General features: G+C 47.8%; 1 protein-coding gene across 1 annotated transcript in view; it reads right to left on the reverse strand.

Annotated features, from left to right (window-relative positions):
- armh3 (armadillo like helical domain containing 3) overlaps nucleotides 1-22,371 on the reverse strand; it is a 193,922-nt gene that overhangs the window by 78,349 nt on the left and 93,202 nt on the right. The window contains exon 20 of the mRNA XM_072479710.1: nucleotides 12,946-13,034. Coding sequence (XP_072335811.1) covers nucleotides 12,946-13,034 — 89 coding nt within the window. The remainder of the gene's footprint in view (nucleotides 1-12,945; nucleotides 13,035-22,371) is intronic.

The raw sequence follows: 22,371 nt of genomic DNA on the forward strand, positions 1-22,371 counted from the left end.
TTGGGAAGCGACAGAGAGGCACGAGCACATATATTGACCAGAAAAACATTTAGTGCCAGAAGCCTGATGGATAGCTAACATTACACCCCCTAAGGCAGACAGAACATGTCAGGGAACTGTAGAAAAATCAGGTTAACATTGGGCAGTAGGAAAAGTAATGTAATCCCTATAAAAGGAGAAATCGGGAAAGCATCCAGAAACCAAATTTAAAAGAATTAATAGTCAGCCTGCATCGCCAAACGAAAACCTTATTAAATTATTTTGATGTGGCAATAGAGCAATTAAGTAAGAATAATAAAGTAGATTTAGTATATTTACATTTCCAAAATGTCTCACGAATGTCAGAGAATGCAAAGAGCAAAACAGCACAGGAACAGGCCCTTCGACCCTCCAAGCCTGTACCGGTCATGATACCACAGGCAGTCAGTGGACAAGTGGCAGAATGGATTGCTAGTTGACTTCAAGACACGGGCAGCACGGTAGCATAGTGGTTAGCACTATGGCTTCACAGCGCCAGGGTCCCAGGTTCGATTCCCGCTTGGGTCACTGTCTGTACGGAGTGTGCACGTTCTCCCCGTGTCTGCTTGGGTTTCCTCCGAGTGCTCCGGTTTTCTCCCACAGTCCAAAGATGTGCAGGTTAGGTGGCTTGACCATGATAAATTGCCCTTAGGTTAGATGGGGTTGCAGGGTTACGGGAATAGTGTGGAGGTGTGGGCTGAAGTAGGGTGCTCTTTCCAAGAGCTGGTGCAGACTCGATGGGCCGAATGGCCTCCTTCTGCACTGCAAATACTATGAAAAAGACAGAAAGCAGAGAGTGGAAGTAAAGGATAGTTTTTCAGAGTGGGAGGAGGTGAGAAGTGGGGTCTCCTCAGGATCAATACTGAATGGCAGAGGAGGCTCGAGGAGCCAAGTGGTCTACTCCTGCTCTTAGTTTGTATGTTCACATTGTGTATCACTGCAGGAGTTCCTCAGGGAAGTGTTCTTAACTCCACCAGCTTCAACTGCTTCATCAATTACCTACCTTCCATCATAAGGTCAGAATTGGGGATGTTCGCTGTTGATTACACAATGTTCAGCACCATTCACGACTCCTCAGATACCAGCAGTCCATGCCCACATGCAGCAAGGCCTGGACAATATCCAGACTTGGGCTAACTAATGGCAAGTAACATTCTTGCCACAGAAGAGCTAGGCAATGACCATCTCCAACAAGAAAGAATCCAACCATCACCTCTTGACATTCAATAGCATTACCATCACTGAATCCCCCACAATCAACATCCTGGGAGTTTATATTGACCAGAAACCAAATTGGACGAGCCATATAAATGCTGTGACTACCTGTGACTACATGAACAGGTCAGAAGCTGGGAATTCTGTGGCAAGTATCTCACCTCCTGCACCACCCCCCCCCCAAGCCTGCCCACCATCTGCAAGGCACAAGTCAGGTGTGTGATGGAATACTCTCCACTTGCCTGGATGAGTGCAGCTCCAACAACACTCAAGAAGCTCGATACCATCTAGGAAATGGAGCTCACTTGATTGGCATCCCATTCACCACCTTCAACATCCACTCCTTCTACCACCGACGCACAGTGGCAGCCATGTGTACCATCTACAAGATGCACTGCAGCAACTCATTAACACTCATTAGCACCTCCCATCCCGTGACTACCACCAAGAAAGACAAGGGTAGCAGATACCTGGGAACACCAACATCTGCAACTTCCCTTTCAAGTCACTCACCACCCTAACTTGGAAATATATCGCCCGTTTCACCACTGTTGCTGGATCAAGATCCTGGAACTCCCTCCCTAAAAGCACCCTGGGTGTACCACCACCTTCCCAAGGACAATTAGGGATGGGCAACACAAATACTGGCCGAGCCCACAACAGCCACATCCTGTGAAATAATAAAAAGTATTGATGTATTTAACGAGAAGCTCATCATACACACAAAGGAAAACAGAATAGTGGGCTAAGCTAACAAAGTTGGAGAAGGAAGGATGGGAGCATAAATGTTAGCCCGGTCTGGTCGGGCCAGATGGCCGGTTTCTGTGCTCCATAATCCTCATATTTCCAATGGAGCTTGGTCATTCAGCCTTCTGTGTACAGCAGAAACGCCTCTTCACATCAAGGTTTATCTGATGTACGGTAGCATTGTGGATAGCACAATTGCTTCACAGCTCCAGGGTCCCAGGTTCGATTCCCGGCTTCGGTCACTGTCTGTGCGCAGTCTGCACATCCTCCCCGTGTCTGTGTGTGGATTTCCTCCGGGTGCTCCGGTTTCCTCCCCCAGTCCAAAGATGTGCAGGTTCGGTGGATTGGCCGTGATAAATTGCCCTTATAGTGTCCAAAATTGCCCTTAGTGTTGGGTGGAGTTACTGGGTTATGGGGATAGGGTGGAGGTGTTGACCTTGGGTAGGGTGCTCTTTCCAAGAGCCGGTGCAGACTTGATGGGCCGAATGGCCTCCTTCTGCACTGTAAATTCTATGATAATTCTATGATTGGGGACCAATTGCCATCTTGAAGACCAATGTCGACATCATGAAGAAAAAGAGGGTGAAACAAGTTCAGGTACAAGTCAGCAATGATTTAGTAGAATGGTGGAACAGGTTCAAGGGGCTGGATGGCCTCCTCTTGGCCCCAATTCACTATTCCCCGGTCAGTAGCAAACAAGTTGAGATAGTGAGTAAGTCTCGCTCTACATCGCTTGCACACACTTTGACCCCAGCCCAGAAAAGTGCCCCATTCTTCAAACCAGTGTCACATATGTATTTCAGCTAACAAGGTGATGGTGGATGAACCACCAGAAGTAGTCTCCTTCAGATGGGACATTCAACTCCATTTTCTTCTGCACAAAACTTCTTTGAAGGTATTAGCTGAAAATTAACCTCAGGAAGTCAGGTATTTATTTTGCTGATTCCAAATAGTTTCCAACAAGAGAGGGATCAAATAGAGACCATGGCAGATGGTGGTAACAGATGTTCCGTGGATGTAGTGACTGAGCTTCACTGTTGCTGATCTGATTTGGCTACAAGGCAACCTGATCAGCAGCAAGGCAGCAGTAAGAGGCTGCAGGATGGAAGGCGTACAAAGAAAGGAGAGTTAACCAAACTGCAGGTGAGAAGGAAAAAGGGAAGAAAAGAGAGACCAAGCAACGTAAAAAGTGAATGAGAAAGAAAAATAAAAAGCAAAAAAAGCGGAAGAGCAGAAAAAAGATGGAAAAAAGGTCAGGACGATTAACAAGCACAAGGAATAGATTTGAGGATGTTGTAGCTTAGCATGATTGAGTGTAGGAAATGGCCATTGATGATGGAATGAAGAGAGAATGAACCTGCATTTCTGTAGCACCTTTCCTGACCTCAGGACATCCTAAAGCATCTTACAGCCAATTTCTGAAATACAATCACTGCTGACATGCAGGAAATGTGACAGTCAATTTGCAATCTCCCACAAACAGCAGCAAAGTTAAATCAGCAGCACTGCTCCCTCAGAACTGCAATGCGTTAGTACTAATCTTCCAGGAGTGCAGCACTCCCTCAGTACTGACCTTCTGACAGTGCAGCACTCCCTCAGTACTGACCCTCTGACAGTGCAGGACTCCCTCAGTACTGGCCCTCTGACAGTGCGGCGCCCCCTCAGTACTGACCCTCTGACAGTGCAGCACTCCCTCAGTACTGACCCTCTGACAGTGCAGGACTCCCTCAGTACAGTAGTATATATAAATGATTTGGAGGAAAATGTAACTGGTCTGATTAGTAAGTTTGCAGACGACACAAAGGTTGGTGGAATTGCAGTATAGCGATGAGGACTGTCAGAGGATACAGCAGGATTTAGATCGTTTGGAGACTTGGGCGGAGAGATGGCAGATGGAGTTTAATCCGGACAAATGTGAGGCTATGCATTTTGGAAGGTCTAATGCAGGTAGGGAATATACAGTGAATGGTAGAACCCTCAAGAGTATTGAAAGTCAGAGAGATCTAGTGTACAGGTCCACAGGTCACTGAAAGGGGCAACACAGATGGAGAAGGTAGTCAAGAAGGCATACGGCATGCTTGCCTTCATTGGCCGGGGCACTGAGTATAAAAATTGGCAAGTCATGTTACAGCTGTATAGAACCTTAGTTTGGCCACACTTGGAGTGTAGTGTTCAATTCTGGTCGCCACACTACCAGAAGGATGTGGAGGCTTCAGAGAGGGTGCAGAAGAGATTTACCAGGATATTGCCTGGTATGGAGGGCATTAGCTATGAGGAGAGGTTGAATAAACTGGTTTTGTTCTCACTGGAACGACGGAGGTTGAGGGGCGACCTGATAGAGGTTTACAAAATTATAAAGGGCATAGACAGAGTGGATAGTCAGAGGCTTTTTCCCAGGGTAGAGGGGTCAATTACTAGGGGGCATAGGTTTAAGGTGCGAGGGGCAAGGTTTAGAGGAGATGTACGAGGCAAGATTTTTACACAGAGGGTAGTGAGTGCATGGAACTCGCTGCTGGAGGACATGGTGGAAGCAGGGACGATAGTGACGTTTAAGGGGCATTTTGGCAAATTCATGAATAGGATGGGAATAGAGGGACACGGACCCCGGAAGTGCAGAAGATTTTAGTTTAGACGGGCAGCATGGTCGGCACAGGTCTGGAGGGCCCAAGGGCCTGTTCCTGTGCTGTACTTTTCTTTGTTCTTTGTAGTACTGACCTTCTGACAGTGCAGCACTCCTTCAGTACTGACCCTCTGACAGTGCAGCACTCCCTCAGTACTGACCCTCTGACAGTGCAGCACTCCCTCAGTACTGTCCCTCTGACAGTGCGGCACTCCTTCAGTACTGACCCTTTGACAGTGCGGCACTCCCTCAGTACTGACCCTTTGACAGTGCAGCACTCCCTCAGTACTGACCCTCTGACAGTGCAGCATTCCCTCAGTACTGACCCTCTGACAGTGCAGCACCCCCTCAGTACCGACCCTCTCACGGTGCAGCACTCTTTCAGTACTGACCCTCTGACAATACAGCATTCCTGCAGTATTTACTTTCCTTTGGAGCTATGAGGTTTTTCCTCAATCTCAAAAATAATTGTCCCCTTTCTGCAAAAGTGCACCATTCCAGTTCCATATTTTAAAATATGTTTACGGTGATTACAGGATTTGATCAGGTAGTTAGGGAGAAACTATGCTTTTTGGTGTGAAGTAGCCTTTTAATTAGCCTGTTTGGGAATGGGGAAGGGGAATCGGAAAACGCAACTTCACACCAAGGCCGATAAGTAGAACTGCAAAGCAGATCAGCCACGATCTGTCAGCACTGCTTTGAGGGGCTGAATGGCCTCTTTGTGTCCCTGTGCCGCACAGTGATGGACCTCTAGCCCCCTCTTGATGATTAATGTTGAAATTGGTCCAGTTTCCCATCCAGTCAAAGGCTCCTGTGCACCATATATCCCATTACAAACTACTGATTGTGTCCGACTGAATGTTTACCATGGAGTGTGGGCATACATTTTTCCAATGGAGACCCAAACTACTGGCCAATTGCAACAACTCGTCACTTTGTTTATTTTTCTTTAACTTCTTTTACAGCTTCAGGAAAACCAATGTGGAGTCTTATTCAGTTATGTTTCAGTCTTTCTGGAGCAATCAATTGCAGAACAGCCAAGAAACCTTTGAAGACCTGAAATCATGTGCTGCCTCATCAGGTTTCCAGTTTTATTTTAAAACTTGTGGCCCTGCATCGATTATCATAGAATCTACAGTGTAGAAGGAGGCCATTCGGCCCCTCGGGTCTGCACCAGCCTTTGGAAAGAGCACCCTACCCAAGCCCACACCTCCACCCTATCGCCGTAACCCCACTTAACCTTTTGGTCAGTAAGGGCAATTTATCATGGCCAATCCACCTAACCTGCACATCTTTGGACTGTGGGAGGAAACCGGAGCACCCGGAGGAAACCTCGCACACACGGGGAGGATGTGCAGACTCCGCACTGACGGAGAATCAAAACCAAGCCAGGATTCGAACCTAGGTCCCTGGCGCTGTGAAGCAACAGTGCTAGCCACTGTGCCTCCGTGCCGCCTTTGTTAAATTGTTTTAAATAAGTTGTGAGATCTCTATGCTCATGAAGGAGACAGAGTCCTTACATAGAATTTACAGTGCAGAAGGAGGCCATTCGGCCCATCGAGTCTGCACCGGCTCTTGGAAAGAGCACCCTACCCAAGCCCACACCTCCACCCTATCCCCATAACCCAGTAACCCCACCCAACACTAAGGGCAATTTTGGACACTAAGGGCAATTTATCATGGCCAATCCACCTAACCTGCACATCTTTGGACTGTGGGAGGAAACCGGAGCATCCGGAGGAAACCCACGCACACACGGGGAGAAGGTGCAGACTCCGCACAGACAGTGACCCAAGCCGGGAATTGAACCTGGGACCCTGGAGCTGTGAAGCAATTGTGCTAACCACCATGCTACCGTGCTGCCCTTACAGTATATAGGCCCACTATTCTACCCATTGTACCTGTGCAGAGCTGTCCCAGTGTTCCCGCTCTCTCTTTCCTGTAACCCGGCAAACATTTTTGTTTCAAATATTTATCCAACTTCCTTATGAAAGTGACAATTGAACCTGGTTCCAGCATTCTTTCAGAGAGCGCATTCCAGATTGTAATGACTCAACGATGAATAAAAATTCTCACCTCTCCTGGACATGCTGCCTATTACCCTTGCCCTCTGGTTACCGTCTGCCCTTGAAAACACTTTGCTTGATTTGTTTATCTAAACCCCTAATTTTGAACACCCCAATTGAATCTCTTCGTAATGATGTGTGACAGGAGGAGGGAACGCCTCGCCAGCTTGAAGTTCTGGCACCGTGGACAGCAATGATTCAGAAGCATGGACAATCCTGCCATATGCAGAAAATGAAAATGCCCTCCTGTTATTTGCAACGTATAATGTTTGTTCCCAGAATGCTGTCACCTCAATGCCAGCAGCAGTGGTTGTAAATAAGCTTTAATATTCAAGGGCTCGCCTTAACTGCCTCATGCACTCAGCAGTGCTCCCCACACCTCTGCTGAGTCACGTGGTCTCCCTGCTGGGGACACAGATCACCAGAGTTATTTTACCATGTGATTCAGCTGGGTTCAAAATGTAATTGTGATTGAAGCACAGAGGGTCTCTAGGTGCAATAGTTGGATGAGGTGTGGAATTATACCACAGGTGAATAACACAGGCACATTTAAGGGAAAGCAAAGGAGAAAGGAATAAAAGGACATGTAGACAGGGTAAGATGGAGGGTAGGAGAAAGCTTGAGGAGCATAAACACTGGCATGGATCAGTTGGGCCGAAAGGCCTGCTTCTGTAGACTCAATGTAATAAAGTTCACCCATATGACTGATTGGGAATGGGGTGTGTGATCTTTTAACATCCCATCTCCGCCCCATACCTGAATCATACCCAGTTTGTCCGATGCCCACGTGTGAGCTCATGATTGCACAGCAACTCTCTGCTCGGAGGAATTTCTAATATGTACAGGAAAGCATCTGCAGCTTGGCTAACACGAAGGATGATGGATGGTGCTTCTACCATTTAATTTTGCAAAGAAAGGCATTTTTCTTCAGTTGCGAAGGTCATGGAGGAACTCAGGGCTATAAATAAGGAACAGCGAGCATCGCAATCGAGCAGCTAATTCGTTTCAAACAGTTTAATTTCTGATGTTAAAATGATCCTACAGTAATCTGAGTTGGTATGGCGATGCGGTCACAAACACGGTCCTCAGTCTCCATGGGTAAAATCAGCCAGACTCTCTGATCCCGATGGTCATTCAGTGAAAAGTCACCAAGATGGGAGGACGAGGCACATTAATTGTAGCCCAATATAGGACTGACTTTATCGGCTCAATCACCACTAACTTGCATTTTGACACTGCCTTTCTCAATATCAGGACATCCCAAAGTACTTTACAGCCAATTAAGTACTTTTAAAGGTTAATCACAGCTGGGATGTAGGAAAGGTAGCAACAAATCCAAATACAGCAAGCTCCCACAACAGCAATGAAATAAATGACCAGATCACCTGTTCAAATGTTGCTTTCGGCATACATGAAAAAAATCCACTGTTCTCGCTTGAAACAGTGCCATAGGATTGTTATATCCACTGGAGAAGGCTGACAGGGGGCCTCAGTTTAATTTCGCACCTGAAGGTCAGCAGTTCTAACAGTGCAGCACTCCCTCAGTACTGTAGTGGGACGTTCAGCCTAGATTTAATTGCCAAAACCTCAAGGGGGCAACCTGGGCCCATGACTTACTGATTCAGGGATGAGAGTGCTACAAGATGATCAGCAGATGAGTGATATCTGCGGCAACGCGGCAGGAGGGGCAAGGGTGGTGGGGGTGGAAATGCTGACGTGGGGCAAGTACTACATGAAGAAATCTCTCCATGATCCATGAGCACTACACTCGTTCAGTGTTATAACCTGCACGGGATGATCCACCACCCCGTGGAGCCTGCAGAATGAGAGCTCACCCCCGATAAGGGGGCGAGTGATCCTTAACTAAGGCAATGTGCCATTGTATAAATAGACGGTCAATCAAGCACTGACTAGAGATGGAGCTGTGTACATAGTTAACATGTGAAATAAAAATAAGAAAAAACCTCATTGTGGACTTTCGTTGCCCCTTACGAAACTGGCAACGAGGATAAAGACCGGTTCGTTATTCACACTGCTGAGCTACCTTCCCAGATCTCTACAATACAGGTTGGAGATATGTTTTCTTCATTATGTCTCTATTTGGACGTGTTCGATGCCCGGCTGGAAGGTTAGAATCAGTATGCATAGATGCGGTAGCCATTTTGCTTACTGCCTGTGGCGCCCATACGTTCGGAGTGATGCGGAGCCTTACCTACCCAGCGGCCCCGGACGCTAAAACATTTGATGAGCTTGTGGAGCAACATTTTAATCCAACCCCGTAGGTATTCGTGCAGTGGCACCAGTTTATTACCTCTGAAAGAATTCCAGTTGAGTCCATCACCGAGTTTTATCAAGGCTGCGAAAAATTGCTGAGTTCTGTGCATATGGCATTGCCTTATCAGAAATGCGATGCAATCGCTGGGTTTGTAGAATAAACAATGCAGCCTGGCAGAAGCAGCTGCTGAGCCTTCCCTCACTCTGCAACAGGTCATCCAGATTGTGCTCTGCTGCGAAAGCGCGGAACGAGGGGTGCAGGAAATGCAAGGCATGGAGGTGAACGCCTTGGGGCATGCCCCCTCCCGTCCCACTGCTCTGCCCTGGGCTGAACATCATAAAGGCCCGGCCCAGTGGCCGACAATCAAGCTATCCTGGCGGGAGACTTCCCCGGAGACCACAGAGGGGAAGCCAGGTCGTTGTGGAGTTTGTGGTCACTGATTCTGGCGTGAGCCCAGGCTACGGGTAAACCAGAGGTCTGGACACCCCGGTAGGGCCGCCGCCAGCCCAAGGCCCGTACTTTCCACTTGAATGAGCCAGAGGAGGAGGACTGCATGCAGTTGCATTGTGTAGCAGCAAACTCCCCCCCCCCCCCCCCAATTCCCGAGTGGCCCCCATTAAGATCGCGGTACGTGTGAATGGACACTTGCTCGACATGGGAGTTGGACATCGAAGCAGCAGTCTCCGGGATCAGTCAGTGGATAATCCAAACCCTGGATTTGGTGAGTACCCAGACCAAATTGGGTACGTACACAAGAGAACCGTTTGATATTGCGGGTACTACAATGACCCCGTGGTTTATGGGCACACCTCCTGCTCATCGTGGGAAAAGGGCATGGGCCCAGCTTGTTGGGCTGTGACTGGCTGCGTCACCTACAGCTGCGGCATAGTCTTCAGACACAGTCCGATGGGTTGGCTGAGCTGGGCAAGTACCCAGAGGTGTTCCAACCCAGTTTGGGGAAGATAAAGGGGCCGTGGCCCGCATACAGGTCGACCCGGAAGCCCCACCTCGATATTTCCCCGTATGCCCGGTTCCCTATGCCTTTCTTGAAAAGGTGGAGACAGAGCTCAGTCGGTTGGAGTCCTTGGGTATTATAAAGCCCGTCCGTTTCGCTGATTGGGCAGTGCCGGTGGTACCTGTCATGAAGCTGGACAAAATAGTTTGTCTATGCGGAGACTGCTAGTCAATCGTCAACACGGCTTCTCAGTTGGACCGCTACTCCATGCCCTGCATTGAGATCTCTACGCAAAGCTTGCAGGGGGGAGGGGCAAGTGTTCACTAACTCAACATGAGCCATGCCTATTTGCAGCTGCAGGTGGATCCTGCCTCTCGCAAGTATGTCACCATCAACACACACCAGGCCTATACTCGTATACATGGCTGCCTTCCGGAGTGTCCTCTGCCTGTGCTATTATTCAGCAAGTTATGGAGGCCATCCTGAGGGAGCTCCCCTGTGTGGCTGTTTATTTGGATTATGTGCTGGTCATGGGTGCCTCCAAGCAAGGGCGCTTGGATAACGTGGAGGCTGCGTTGAAACAGTTTGTTGAAGCTGGTGTCCGCCTACAGTGAGCCAAGTGCATGTTTAATGTGCAGGAGATAGTCTATCCCGGCAATTGGGTGGATCGCAAATCTTTTGAGCATAGGCCGGGACCTCAAATTGCAAATGCAGACGCTCTGAGCCAATTGCCTTTAATCGACAGGCCCTTTTCGACCCCCACGACAGCCAAAGTGGTCGTAACCCTGAATTTCATGTACTCTTTGCCTGTCATGGCATCACAGATCCGTGAATGGGCCCTGATGGACTCGATTCTCTTCAAGGTTCGGCACGTGGTCATATATGAGGGACAGCAATGACAGCTCCGAGGCGAGTTGAAAGCATTTTCCTCGAAACTGTTTGAATTTATATTGAGGTGTGTATCCTGCTGTGGGGAAGGGCATAGTCGTTCCAGAAAAGAGGCAAGAGTTAATTCTGAAAGACATCCACAATTACATCCAGGCATGTCCAAGTTGAAAATGCTGACACGCAGTTACGTATGGTGGCCAGGCTTGTTACTGAAAACGGCACTCCTTCCACGGGTGAGGAATTTTCCGGGTTTCTGGAGGCAAATTGGGTGCGGCATGTTCGTACCGCCCCGTACCACTCAATTTCGAATGGTTTAGTGGAGCGACTGGTGCACACTTTTAAACGTGGCCTTAAGAAGCAGTCGTTGGGATCAATGGACACCGGGCTGACACGTTTCTTGTTTAGCTGCAGGATCACTCCACACGCAGTGACTGGGGTGGCCCCCACGGAATTGTTGAAGGGCCGGGCACTTCGTACTTGCCTTAGCATAGTTTTTCCAGGCATGGGTGCGAAGGTACGACACAATCAAGAGCAGCAAGGGCGTTGCCCCTATCGACATGGACCTAGGCATTTTGTACCAGGTGACTCGGTATTTGAAACTAGCTCTCCAGCGTTATCCTCCGCCAAACGGGGCCTGTGCATGCCAACGGTCATAATTAAAAAGCACCTCAACCATCTTCGGTCCAGGAGACCGCTTCTTCGGCACGTTCCTCATCCTCGGAAACTTCTGCCAAACCGCATCTGCTGCATGATCAAGCTCAGCGGCGCCTCATCCTCAAAGACCTCTTCCAGAGCCGCATCTGCGGATCTCCATGGGGCCCCAAGGGGGTCAGGACAGCAAGGTAACTGAGGTCGTTGACTCGGACTCTGAAATGGGGAACCTTCGGATCCACAACCTCTGGAACTGCAGCTATCACGGTGTGCGTGCCGGCGTTCGCCCTGGAGATATATGCCGCCCGATGCCCAGCCAAGCATCAAGAGGGATTCGGTGCCTCCCACACCACGGTCACCGGAGAATTCGTCAGACTTTGTGGGGGGGGTGGGAGGAGATATTATAACCCGCATGGCTCTTACGAGGGAGGAATGATCCAGCTATCCCATTGAGCTGGCAGAATACGAGCTCCCCCGATGAGGGGGCGGGAGACCCTTAACTTAGGCAATGTGCCTTTGCATAATTAGAGTCGGCCAGTCAGGCACCGACTTGAGAAGACGCAATAGGCAACTACTGCCGCTGTGTTTAGAGTTAACGTGTTAAATAAAAATAAATCAGGGCGGCAAGGTGGTGCAGCGGTTAGCACTGCTGCCTCACTGCGCCGAGGACCCGGATTCGATCCCGGCCCTGGGTCACTGTCCTTGTGGAGTTTGAACATTCTCTCCGTGTTTGTGTGAGCTTCGCCCCCACAACCCAAAGATGTGCAGGGTAGGTGGATTGGCCACGCTAAACTGCCCCTTAATTGGAAATAATGAATCGGGTACTCTAAATTTTTTGTCAAAAAAATAAGTTGTTTTTCTCTACAACTGGTTGAAAACCCCTTTTGTTGCCCCTTACAAAAGTACGGTATACAGCATCCTCAATTTCCAAATTTGACATCACTTCTTGATAAGAATCCGACCAGCACCCAATCCACAATCCTGGATCCTCTCTGACTGCTGTCTTCTCAGTACACCCACCCGCAATTCTACCACCCTCATCCAAACCACCCCACCCTCATCCACCCCACCCCCACCCTTATCCATCCCACACCACCCTCATCCACCCCACCCCCACCCTCATCCAAACCACCCCCACCCTTATCCATCCCACCCCCACCCTCATCCACCCCACCCCCACCCTCATCCATCCCACCCCCACCCTAAATCTGACCCCCATCCAACCTTCATCCATCACATCACTCCCTGAGCTTTACCCCCATCCCCATGCATCTCACTACACCCTTATCCATCCCACCCCAACCCTGACCCATACCATCCTCAACTCATGGGTGAACAAGACAATAGTGAAATGGCAGAACTGCCAGCAAATATTTGGAAATATTAAAGTATGGAATTCCTGCCTGTGGATGGCCAACCCAATTTTCTCTCCAGTAATGCTTCTTAAAGTGTATTCTTCTGATCCCAGCCTCAGACCATGCTACCTGAGCAGGTACAACAGGGCACTTACCTGACCAGAGCTCACGCCAGGTGTAATGCAATCGTACTCGACACTTCTTCTGATAACAGATAAGCTTGTGAACTATCTGAACGCACCGCCTGCAAACAAAAAATGGAGGAAGTATTACACTAATAACAAAAATATTTTTAAAAAGAGTTAACAAAGTGAGCGTCGGTCCTATAGAACATGAGTCTGGAGAATTGATAATGGAAAACAAGGAGATGGTAGATGAATTGAACAAGTATTTTGCATAAAGCTTCAGTATAGGAAATACAAAACATCCCAGAATCAGCTGTAAATCAGAAATGGAAGGGAGGGAAGACCTCAGGACAATGTCTCACCAGAATAGTGGTACTGAGTAAATTGTTGGGGCTGTGGGCTGACAAGAGCCCTCGCACTGATGGACTTCATCCAAGTCTTAAAATAAGTGGCTACTGAGAGATATTAGTGCGTTGGTTTTAATTTTCCAAAACTCACTAGATTCGGGGAAGGTCCCATTTGATTGGAAGCTTGCAAATGTAATCCATTATTGAAAAAGGGTGGGAGACTGAAAATAGGGTGTGACAGGCTGGTTAGCTTGATCTGTCATAGGGAAAATGTTAGAAACTGTTGTTAAAAAAATTATAGTAGGGCATTTGGATAAGGTCATGGTAATCAGGCAGAGTCAACGTGGTTTTGTGAAAGGGAATTCATGTTTAACCAAATTGTTGGACTCCTTTGAAGAAATAACGTGCTACAGATAAAGGGGAACAGGTGGATGTACTGTACTTAGATCTCCAGAAGGCATTTGATAAAATGGCACATCAAAGACTATGGCGGAAAAGTTCTTGTACAGGGGGTAGCATATTGGTACAGATAGAAGGTTGACTCGCTAAGTTGGCATAAATGAGTCTTCTTTAGGTTGGCAACATGTAGCGGGTTGTGTGCCACAGGGATCAGTGCTGGGACCTCAACTGCTTACAACTTATATAAAAGACTTGGATGAAGGGATGAATGGGTTGAAGGGGATGAAGGAATGAATGGGATGGTTACCAAATTTGCTAATGAGACAAATATAGGTAGGAAAGTAAGTTGTGAATAGTATATAGGGAGGCTACAAAAATATATAGATACATTGAGTGAGTGAAGATCTGGCAAATGGAGTATAATGTGGGAAAATATGAAATTGTCTATTTTGGCAGGAAGAATAAGAAAAGGCACATTATCAAAATAGGGAGAGATTGCAAAACTCTGAGGTGCAGAGGAATCTGGGTGTCCTAAGTGCATAAATCACGAAGTGATAGTATGCAAGTGCAGCAAGTATTTAGGAAAGTTACATAGAAATATAGAAACACAGAAAATAGGAACAGGAGTAGGCCATTCGACCCTTTAAGCCTGTTCCGCCATTCTTTCAGATCATAGTTGATCTTCCAATTGTTCCCGCTTTCTCCCGAATCCTTTGATCTCTTTCGCCCCAAGAGCTATATCTAACTCTTTCTTTCTTTTAAAAAAAAATATTTTATTGAAGCATTTGTAATTTTCACAATTTAACATATTGACATTTCTAAAACAACCACGCGGGTCGACGCACAAATTGCCCCTTTAAATAACACCCAATAAACCACGGACCCCACTTCTCCTGCCCTATCCCCAATTACCCGTGTACTAAATTCCCTGTACTTATTTAACATTACCCTGCCTCCAATTTCCGCCCCCCCCCCCCCGTTTCCCTTTCCCCCCTTACTGCTGACGTTCAGTTTTTGTTAAAGAAATCGATGACCGGCTGCCAACTCCGGGCCAATCCCTGGATTGATCCTCTTAAAAGTGAACTTGATTTTTTTTTCCGGACTGAGAAACTCTACCATATCGTTGACCCACACTCCTGATTTCGGGGGCTCCGAGTCCCTCCATCTCAGCAAGATCCGTCTCCGGGCCACCAGGGAGGAGAAAGCCAGAATATCGGCCTCCCTCACACCCCCTTTGCCCCCGGATCTTCCGACACCCAAATATTGCTAATTCTGGACTCGGAGTTACCCTACCTTCCAGGACTTCCAACATAACATCAGTACAGATTAACTTACTTACCTTGCAGGTCAGCTGTTGAGTTCGGGAGTGAGAGCTGGGACCTTAGAATCAGCGCGGGAATTTTGAAAAAGCGCGGGGGCTGCGAGGCAGAGGGGACCATTTAAAAGGTCGCTGCCTGTGGTGAGGTAAGTACAGATTAACTTACTTACCTTGCAGGCCAAGTCGATTTCAGCAGGAGCGGAGCAGGCTAGTCCATTTCAGGGAGGTAAGTTTCTCCTTTAAATTTTTTTTAAAATTCTAGTGTTTATGGTGGGAACAGGAAGTCGACCCGCGGACGTCTGGGAAGACCCTCACCAATAAATTCTGGTGGAGAGGAAACCCGAGACACTACACGTGTAGTGTCTCCCACCCGCCCTCCTCCTCTAACCTAATAATAAAACCCTTTGGTGTGAGGTAAGTACCATATTTTATTATTGTTATTAATATTTTTTTTTAATATAAAATTTTTTAATTTAGTTGTTAGCCAGATCTTGGTAGAAAGTTAGAGGAATGGCAGGGAAGGGAGTGCAATGTTCCTCCTGCAGGATGTTTGAGGTGAGGGATGCCGTTAGTGTCCCTGCTGATTTTACCTGCAGGAAGTGCTGCCATCTCCAGCTCCTCCAAGACCGAGTTAGGGAACTGGAGCTGGAGTTGGAAGAACTTCGGATCATTCGGGAGGCAGAGGGGGTCATAGATAGCAGCTTCAGGGAATTAGTTACACCAAAGATTGGAGATAGATGGGTAACTGTAAGAGGGACTGGGAAAAAACAGTCAGTGCAGGGATCCCCTGCGGTCGTTCCCCTGAGAAACAAGTATACCGCTTTGGATACTTGTGGGGGGGACGACTTACCAGGGGTAAGCCATGGGGTACGGGCCTCTGGCACAGAGTCTGTCCCTGTTGCTCAGAAGGGAAGGGGGGAGAGGAGCAGAGCATTAGTAATTGGGGACTCTATAGTCAGGGGCACAGATAGGAGATTTTGTGGGAGCGTGAGAGACTCACGTTTGGTATGTTGCCTCCCAGGTGCAAGGGTACGTGATGTCTCGGATCATGTTTTCCGGGTCCTTAAGGGGGAGCCCCAAGTCGTGGTCCACATTGGCACTAACGACATAGGTAGGAAAGGGGATAAGGATGTCAGGCAGGCTTTCAGGGAGCTAGGATGGAAGCTCAGAACTAGAACAAACAGAGTTGTTATCTCTGGGTTGTTGCCTGTGCCACGTGATAGTGAGATGAGGAATAGGGAGAGAGAGCAATTAAACACGTGGCTACAGGGATGGTGCAGACGGGAGGGATTCAGATTTCTGGATAACTGAGGCTCTTTCTGGGGAAGGTGGGACCTCTACAGACAGGATGGTCTACATCTGAACCTGCGGGGCACAAATATCCTGGGGGGGAGATTTGTTAGTGCTCTTTGGGGGGGGGTTTAAACTAATGCAGCAGGGGCATGGGAACCTGGATTGTAGTTTTAGGGTAAGGGAGAATGAGAGTATAGAGGTCAGGAGCTCAGATTTGACGTCGCAGGAGGGGGCCAGTGTTCAGGTAGGTGGTTTGAAGTGTGTCTACTTCAATGCCAGGAGTATACGAAATAAGGTAGGGGAACTGGCAGCATGGGTTGGTACCTGGGATTTCGATGTTGTGACCATTTCGGAGACATGGATAGAGCAGGGACAGGAATGGATGTTGCAGGTTCCGGGGTTTAGGTGTTTTAGTAAGCTCAGAGAAGGAGGCAAAAGAGGGGGAGGTGTGGCGCTGCTAGTCAAGAGCAGTATTACGGTGGCGGAGAGGATGCTAGATGGGGACTCATCTTCCGAGGTAGTATGGGCTGAGGTTAGAAACATGAAAGGAGAGGTCACACTGGTGGGAGTCTTCTATAGGCCTCCAAATAGTTCTAGGGATGTAGAGGAAAGGATGGCGAGGATGATCCTGGATAAGAGCGAAAGTAACAGGGTAGTTATTATGGGAGACTTTAACTTTCCAAATATTGACTGGAAAAGATATAGTTCGAGTACATTAGATGGGTCGTTTTTTGTACAGTGTGTGCAGGAGGGTTTCCTGACTGTTTGTTGACAGGCCAACAAGAGGCGAGGCCACATTGGATTTGGTTTTGGGTAATGAACCAGGCCAGGTGTTGGATTTGGAGGTAGGTGAGCACTTTGGGGACAGTGACCACAATTCGGTGACGTTTACGTTAAGGATGGAAAGGGATAAGTATACACCGCAGGGCAAGAGTTATAGCTGGGGGAAGGGAAATTATGATGCCATTAGACGTGACTTGGGGGGGATAAGGTGGAGAAGTAGGCTGCAAGTGTTGGACACACTGGATAAGTGGAGCTTGTTCAAGGATCAGCTACTGCGTGTTCTTGATAAGTATGTACCGGTCAGGCAGGGAGGAAGGTGCCGAGCTAGGGAACCGTGGTTTACCAAAGAAGTGGAATCTCTTGTTAAGAGGAAGAAGGAGGCCTATGTGAAGATGAGGTGTGAAGTTTCAGTTGGGGCGATGGATAGTTACAAGGTAGCGAGGAAGGATCTAAAGAGAGAGCTAAGACGAGCAAGGAGGGGACATGAGAAGTATTTGGCAGGAAGGATCAACGAAAACCCAAAAGCTTTCTATAGGTATGTCAGGAATAAGCGAATGACTAGGGAAAGAGTAGGACCAGTCAAGGACAGGGATGGGAAGTTGTGTGTAGAGTCTGAAGAGATAGGCGAGATCCTAAATGAATATTTTTCGTCAGTATTCACTCAGGAAAAAGATAATGTTGTGGAGGAGAATGCTGAGCTCCAGGTAAATAGATTAGATGGCATTGAGGTACGTAGGGAAGAGGTGTTGGCAATTCTGGACAGGCTGAAAATAGATAAGTCCCCGGGACCTGATGGGATTTATCCTAGGATTCTCTGGGAGGCCAGGGAAGAGATTGCTGGACCATTGGCTTTGATTTTTATGTCATCATTGGATACAGGAATAGTGCCAGAGGACTGGAGGATAGCAAATGTGGTCCCTTTGTTCAAAAAGGGGAGCAGAGACAACCCCGGCAACTATAGACCGGTGAGCCTCACGTCTGTAGTGGGTAAAGTCTTGGAGGGGATTATAAGAGACAAGATTTATAATCATCTAGATAGGAATAATATGATCAGGGATAGTCAGCATGGCTTTGTGAAGGGTAGGTCATGCCTCACAAACCTTATCGAGTTCTTTGAGAAGGTGACTGAACAGGTAGACGAGGGTAGAGCAGTTGATGTGGTGTATATGGATTTCAGCAAAGCGTTTGATAAGGTTCCCCACGGTAGGCTATTGCAGAAAATACGGAGGCTGGGGATTGAGGGTGATTTAGAGATGTGGATCAGAAATTGGCTAGCTGAAAGAAGACAGAGGGTGGTGGTTGATGGGAAATGTTCAGAATGGAGTTCTGTCACAAGTGGAGTACCACAAGGATCTGTTCTGGGGCCGTTGCTGTTTGTCATTTTTATCAATGACCTAGAGGAAGGCGCAGAAGGGTGGGTGAGTAAATTTGCAGACGATACTAAAGTCGGTGGTGTTGTCGATAGTGTCGAAGGAAGTAGCAGGTTACAGAGGGATATAGATAAGCTGCAGTGCTGGGCTGAGAGGTGGCAAATGGAGTTTAATGTAGAGAAGTGTGAGGTGATTCACTTTGGAAGGAATAACAGGAATGTGGAATATTTGGCTAATGGAAAAGTTCTTGAAAGTGTGGATAAGCAGAGGGATCTAGGTGTCCATGTACATAGATCCCTGAAAGTTGCCACCCAGGTTGATAGGGTGGTGAAGAAGGCCTATGGAGTGTTGGCCTTTATTGGTAGAGGGATTGAGTTCCGGAGTCAGGAGGTCATGTTGCAGCTGTACAGAACTCTGGTACGGCCGCATTTGGAGTATTGCGTACAGTTCTGGTCACCGCATTATAGGAAGGACGTGGAGGCTTTGGAACGGGTGCAGAGGAGATTTACCAGGATGTTGCCTGGTATGGAGGGAAAATCTTATGAGGAAAGGCTGATGGACTTGAGGTTGTTTTCGTTAGAGAGAAGGTTAAGAGGAGACTTAATAGAGGCATACAAAATGATCAGAGGGTTAGATAGGGTGGACAGTGAGAGCCTTCTCCCGCGGATGGAAATGGCTAGCACGAGGGGGCATAGCCTTAAACTGAAGGGTAATAGATATAGGACAGAGGTCAGGGGTAGGTTCTTTACGCAAAGAGTAGTGAGGCCGTGGAATGCCCTACCTGCTACAGTAGTGAACTCGCCAACATTGAGGGCATTTAAAAGTTTATTGGATAAACATATGGATGATAATGGTATAGTGTAGGTTAGATGGCTTTTGTTTCGGTGCAACATCGTGGGCCGAAGGGCCTGTACTGCGCTGTATTGTTCTATGTTCTATAACATCTGCAAATCCCTGCCAGAATTCCCTCAGTTTGGGACAAGCCCAAAACATATGAACATGGTTGGCCAGGCTACCCCCACACTGCCCACATCTGTCCTCCACCTCCTCGAAGAACCTACTCATCCGGGCTACCGTTACGTGGGCCCTGTGGACCACCTTGAACTGAATCAAGCTGAGCCTAGCACAGGACGAGGATGCTTTTACCCATTTCAAGGCTTTTTCCCAGTTCAGCTTCCAGTTCCCCTCCCAACTCCTCTTCCCACTTCCTCTTCACCTCTCTGATAGGGGCCCCTTCCCACTCTAACAATTCCCTTCATCTGTCCGAAACCTTCCCACCTCCAACTCCTGTTTTTGACAGCACTTTATCCTGTAGTCCCCTCAGGGGGAGGCGAGGAAAGCTTGGGACCTGCCTCCGTACAAAGTCCCGCACTTGAAGATACTGAAACCCGTTCCCTCCTGGCAAGTCAAACTCCTCCTCGAATGACTCCAAGGTCGGGAAGCCCTCCTGGATGAATAGATCCCAAACCTCTCAATCCCTGCCCGCTGCCATACCTTAAAGCCCCCATCCAGCCCCCCCGAGACAAACCGGTGATTGGAACAGATCGGCGACCACACTGACGCCCCCTCCAGTCTCATATGCTGCCTCCATTGCCCCCACACCCTCAGGGCTGCCACCACCACAGGACTTATGGAGTACCGAGCCGGCGAGAACGGCAGGGGCGGCGTCAGTAAAGCCTCCAGACTCGTACCTTTGCAGGATGCTGCCTCATCCGCTCCCAGACCAACCCCTCCCCCACTACCCACTTCCTGACCATCGCTATGTTGGCAGCCCAGTGATAGTTAATAAAGCTCGGGAGAGCCAATCCCCATGGGCCCGTTCCAGGAGTACCCTCTTTACTCTTGGGGTTAAACCTCAATATCGCCACAGTAATACTTCTGAAAAAAGCCTTTGGGACAATAGTCGGGAGACACTGAAAAAAGAAGCAGTCTTGGAAGGAGTCACCTTCACCGTCTGAACCCCCCGTGCCAGCGTCAGTGAGAGCTTGTCCCATCTACAAAAATCCCTTCTCATTTGATCCACTGCTTTGCCCAAATTTAACTTGTGAAGCTGCCCCCAATCCTTGGCCACTTGAATCCCCAGATACCTAAAACTCTTCCCAACCACTTTAAAAGATAGCTCCTTCAGCCTCCTTTCCTGCCCCCGTGCCTGAATCACAAACATCTCGCTTTTTCCCATGTTTAACTTATAGCCTGAAAATCGCCCAAATTCTCCTAATACCTCCATGATATCTAGCTCTTTCTTGAAAACACACAATGTTTTGGCCTCAACCACTCTCTGTGATAGTGAATTCCACAGGTTCACCACTCTCTGGGTGAAGAAATTTCTCCTCATCTCTGTTATAAATGGTCTACCCCGTATCCTCAGACTGTGACCCCTGGTTCTGGACACCCCCACCATCGGGAACATCCTTCTTGCATCTACCCTCTTCACCATCTTCCCTCTCATTCTTCTGAATTCCAACGAATACAATCCTAACCGACTGAATCTCTCCTCTTCCTGCCATCCCAGGATTCAGCCTGGTAAACCTTCTCTGCGCCCCATCAAGAGCAAGAACATCCTTCCTCAGATAAGGAGACCAAAACTGCACATAATATTCCAGGTGTGGTCTCACCAGGGCCCTGTGAAATTGCAGCAAGACATCCCTGCTCCTGCACTCGACTTCTATCGTTCTGAAGAGCAACTATGCCTCCTTCACTACCTGCTGTACCTGCATGCTTACTTTCAGCGACTGGTGTACGAGGACACCCAGGTCTCGTTGCACATTCTCCTCTCTCAATCTATAGCTATGCAGATAATAATCTGCCTTCCTGTTCTTGCTACTGAAGTAGCTAACCTCTAATTTATCAACATAATACTGCACCTGGCTTGGATTTGCCCACTCACTCAGCCTGTCTATATCCCACTGAAAAATCTCTTCATTCTCCTCACAGTTCACCCTGCCACCTAGCTTTGTGTCATCTTCAAATTTTGGGATATTACATTTAGTTCCCCCATCTAAATCATTGATACACAGTGTGAATAGCTAGCATTGAAGCCTGTGGTACACCATTAGTCACTGTCTGCCACTTGGAAAAAGATCCAGTTATTCCTTGTCTTTGTTTCGTGTCTGCCAACCAGTTTTCTATCCATCTCAATATACGACCCCTGATCCCATGCGGTTTAATTTTACACACTAATCTCGTATGTGGGACTTTGTCAAAAGCTTTCTGAAAATCCAAATAAACCACATCCACTGGGTCCCCCTCATCAACTCTACTAGTCATATCCTTGAAGAATTCCAGTAGCTTTTGTTAAGCATTGTTTCCCCTTCATAAATCCATGCTGCCTCTGTCCGATCCTGCCTTTCCAAGTGCTCTGCTATACAATCTTTCATAATGTACTTAAGCATTTTCCTCACTAATGGTGTCTGGCTTACAGGCCTATAATTCCGTTTCCCTCTCCCTCCCTTTTTAAATAGTGGGGTTATATTAGCTATCCCCCAATTTGCAGGAACTGTTCCAGAGTCTATAGAATCTAGGAAGCTGACCTCCAATGCATCCATTATTTCTAGGGCCACTTCCTTCCTTAAGTATTCCGTAGATTATCAGGTCCTTGGGATTTATCAACCTTCAATCCCATCAATTTTCCCAGCACCATTTCCCTATGAATACTTATTTTCTTCAGTTCCTCCCTCTGGCTAAACCCAGAACATACATTTCTGGTATGTTATTTGTGTCCTCCTTTGTGAAGACAAAACCAAAGGATATATTTAGTTGGTCAGCCATTTTGTTGGTCCCCATTATACATTCCCCTGTTTCTGACTGTAAGGGACCTACATTTGTCTTCACCAATCTTTTTCTCTTATCGTTACAGTCAGTTTTTATGAGCCCTGCAAGCTTACATTCATACTCTATAGTCCCCTTAACAAATCCCTTTGTCCTTCTTTGCTGATTTCTAAGCTGC

Source organism: Scyliorhinus torazame, chromosome 16, assembly GCF_047496885.1.
Source record: "Scyliorhinus torazame isolate Kashiwa2021f chromosome 16, sScyTor2.1, whole genome shotgun sequence".
Lineage (NCBI taxonomy): Eukaryota > Metazoa > Chordata > Chondrichthyes > Carcharhiniformes > Scyliorhinidae > Scyliorhinus > Scyliorhinus torazame.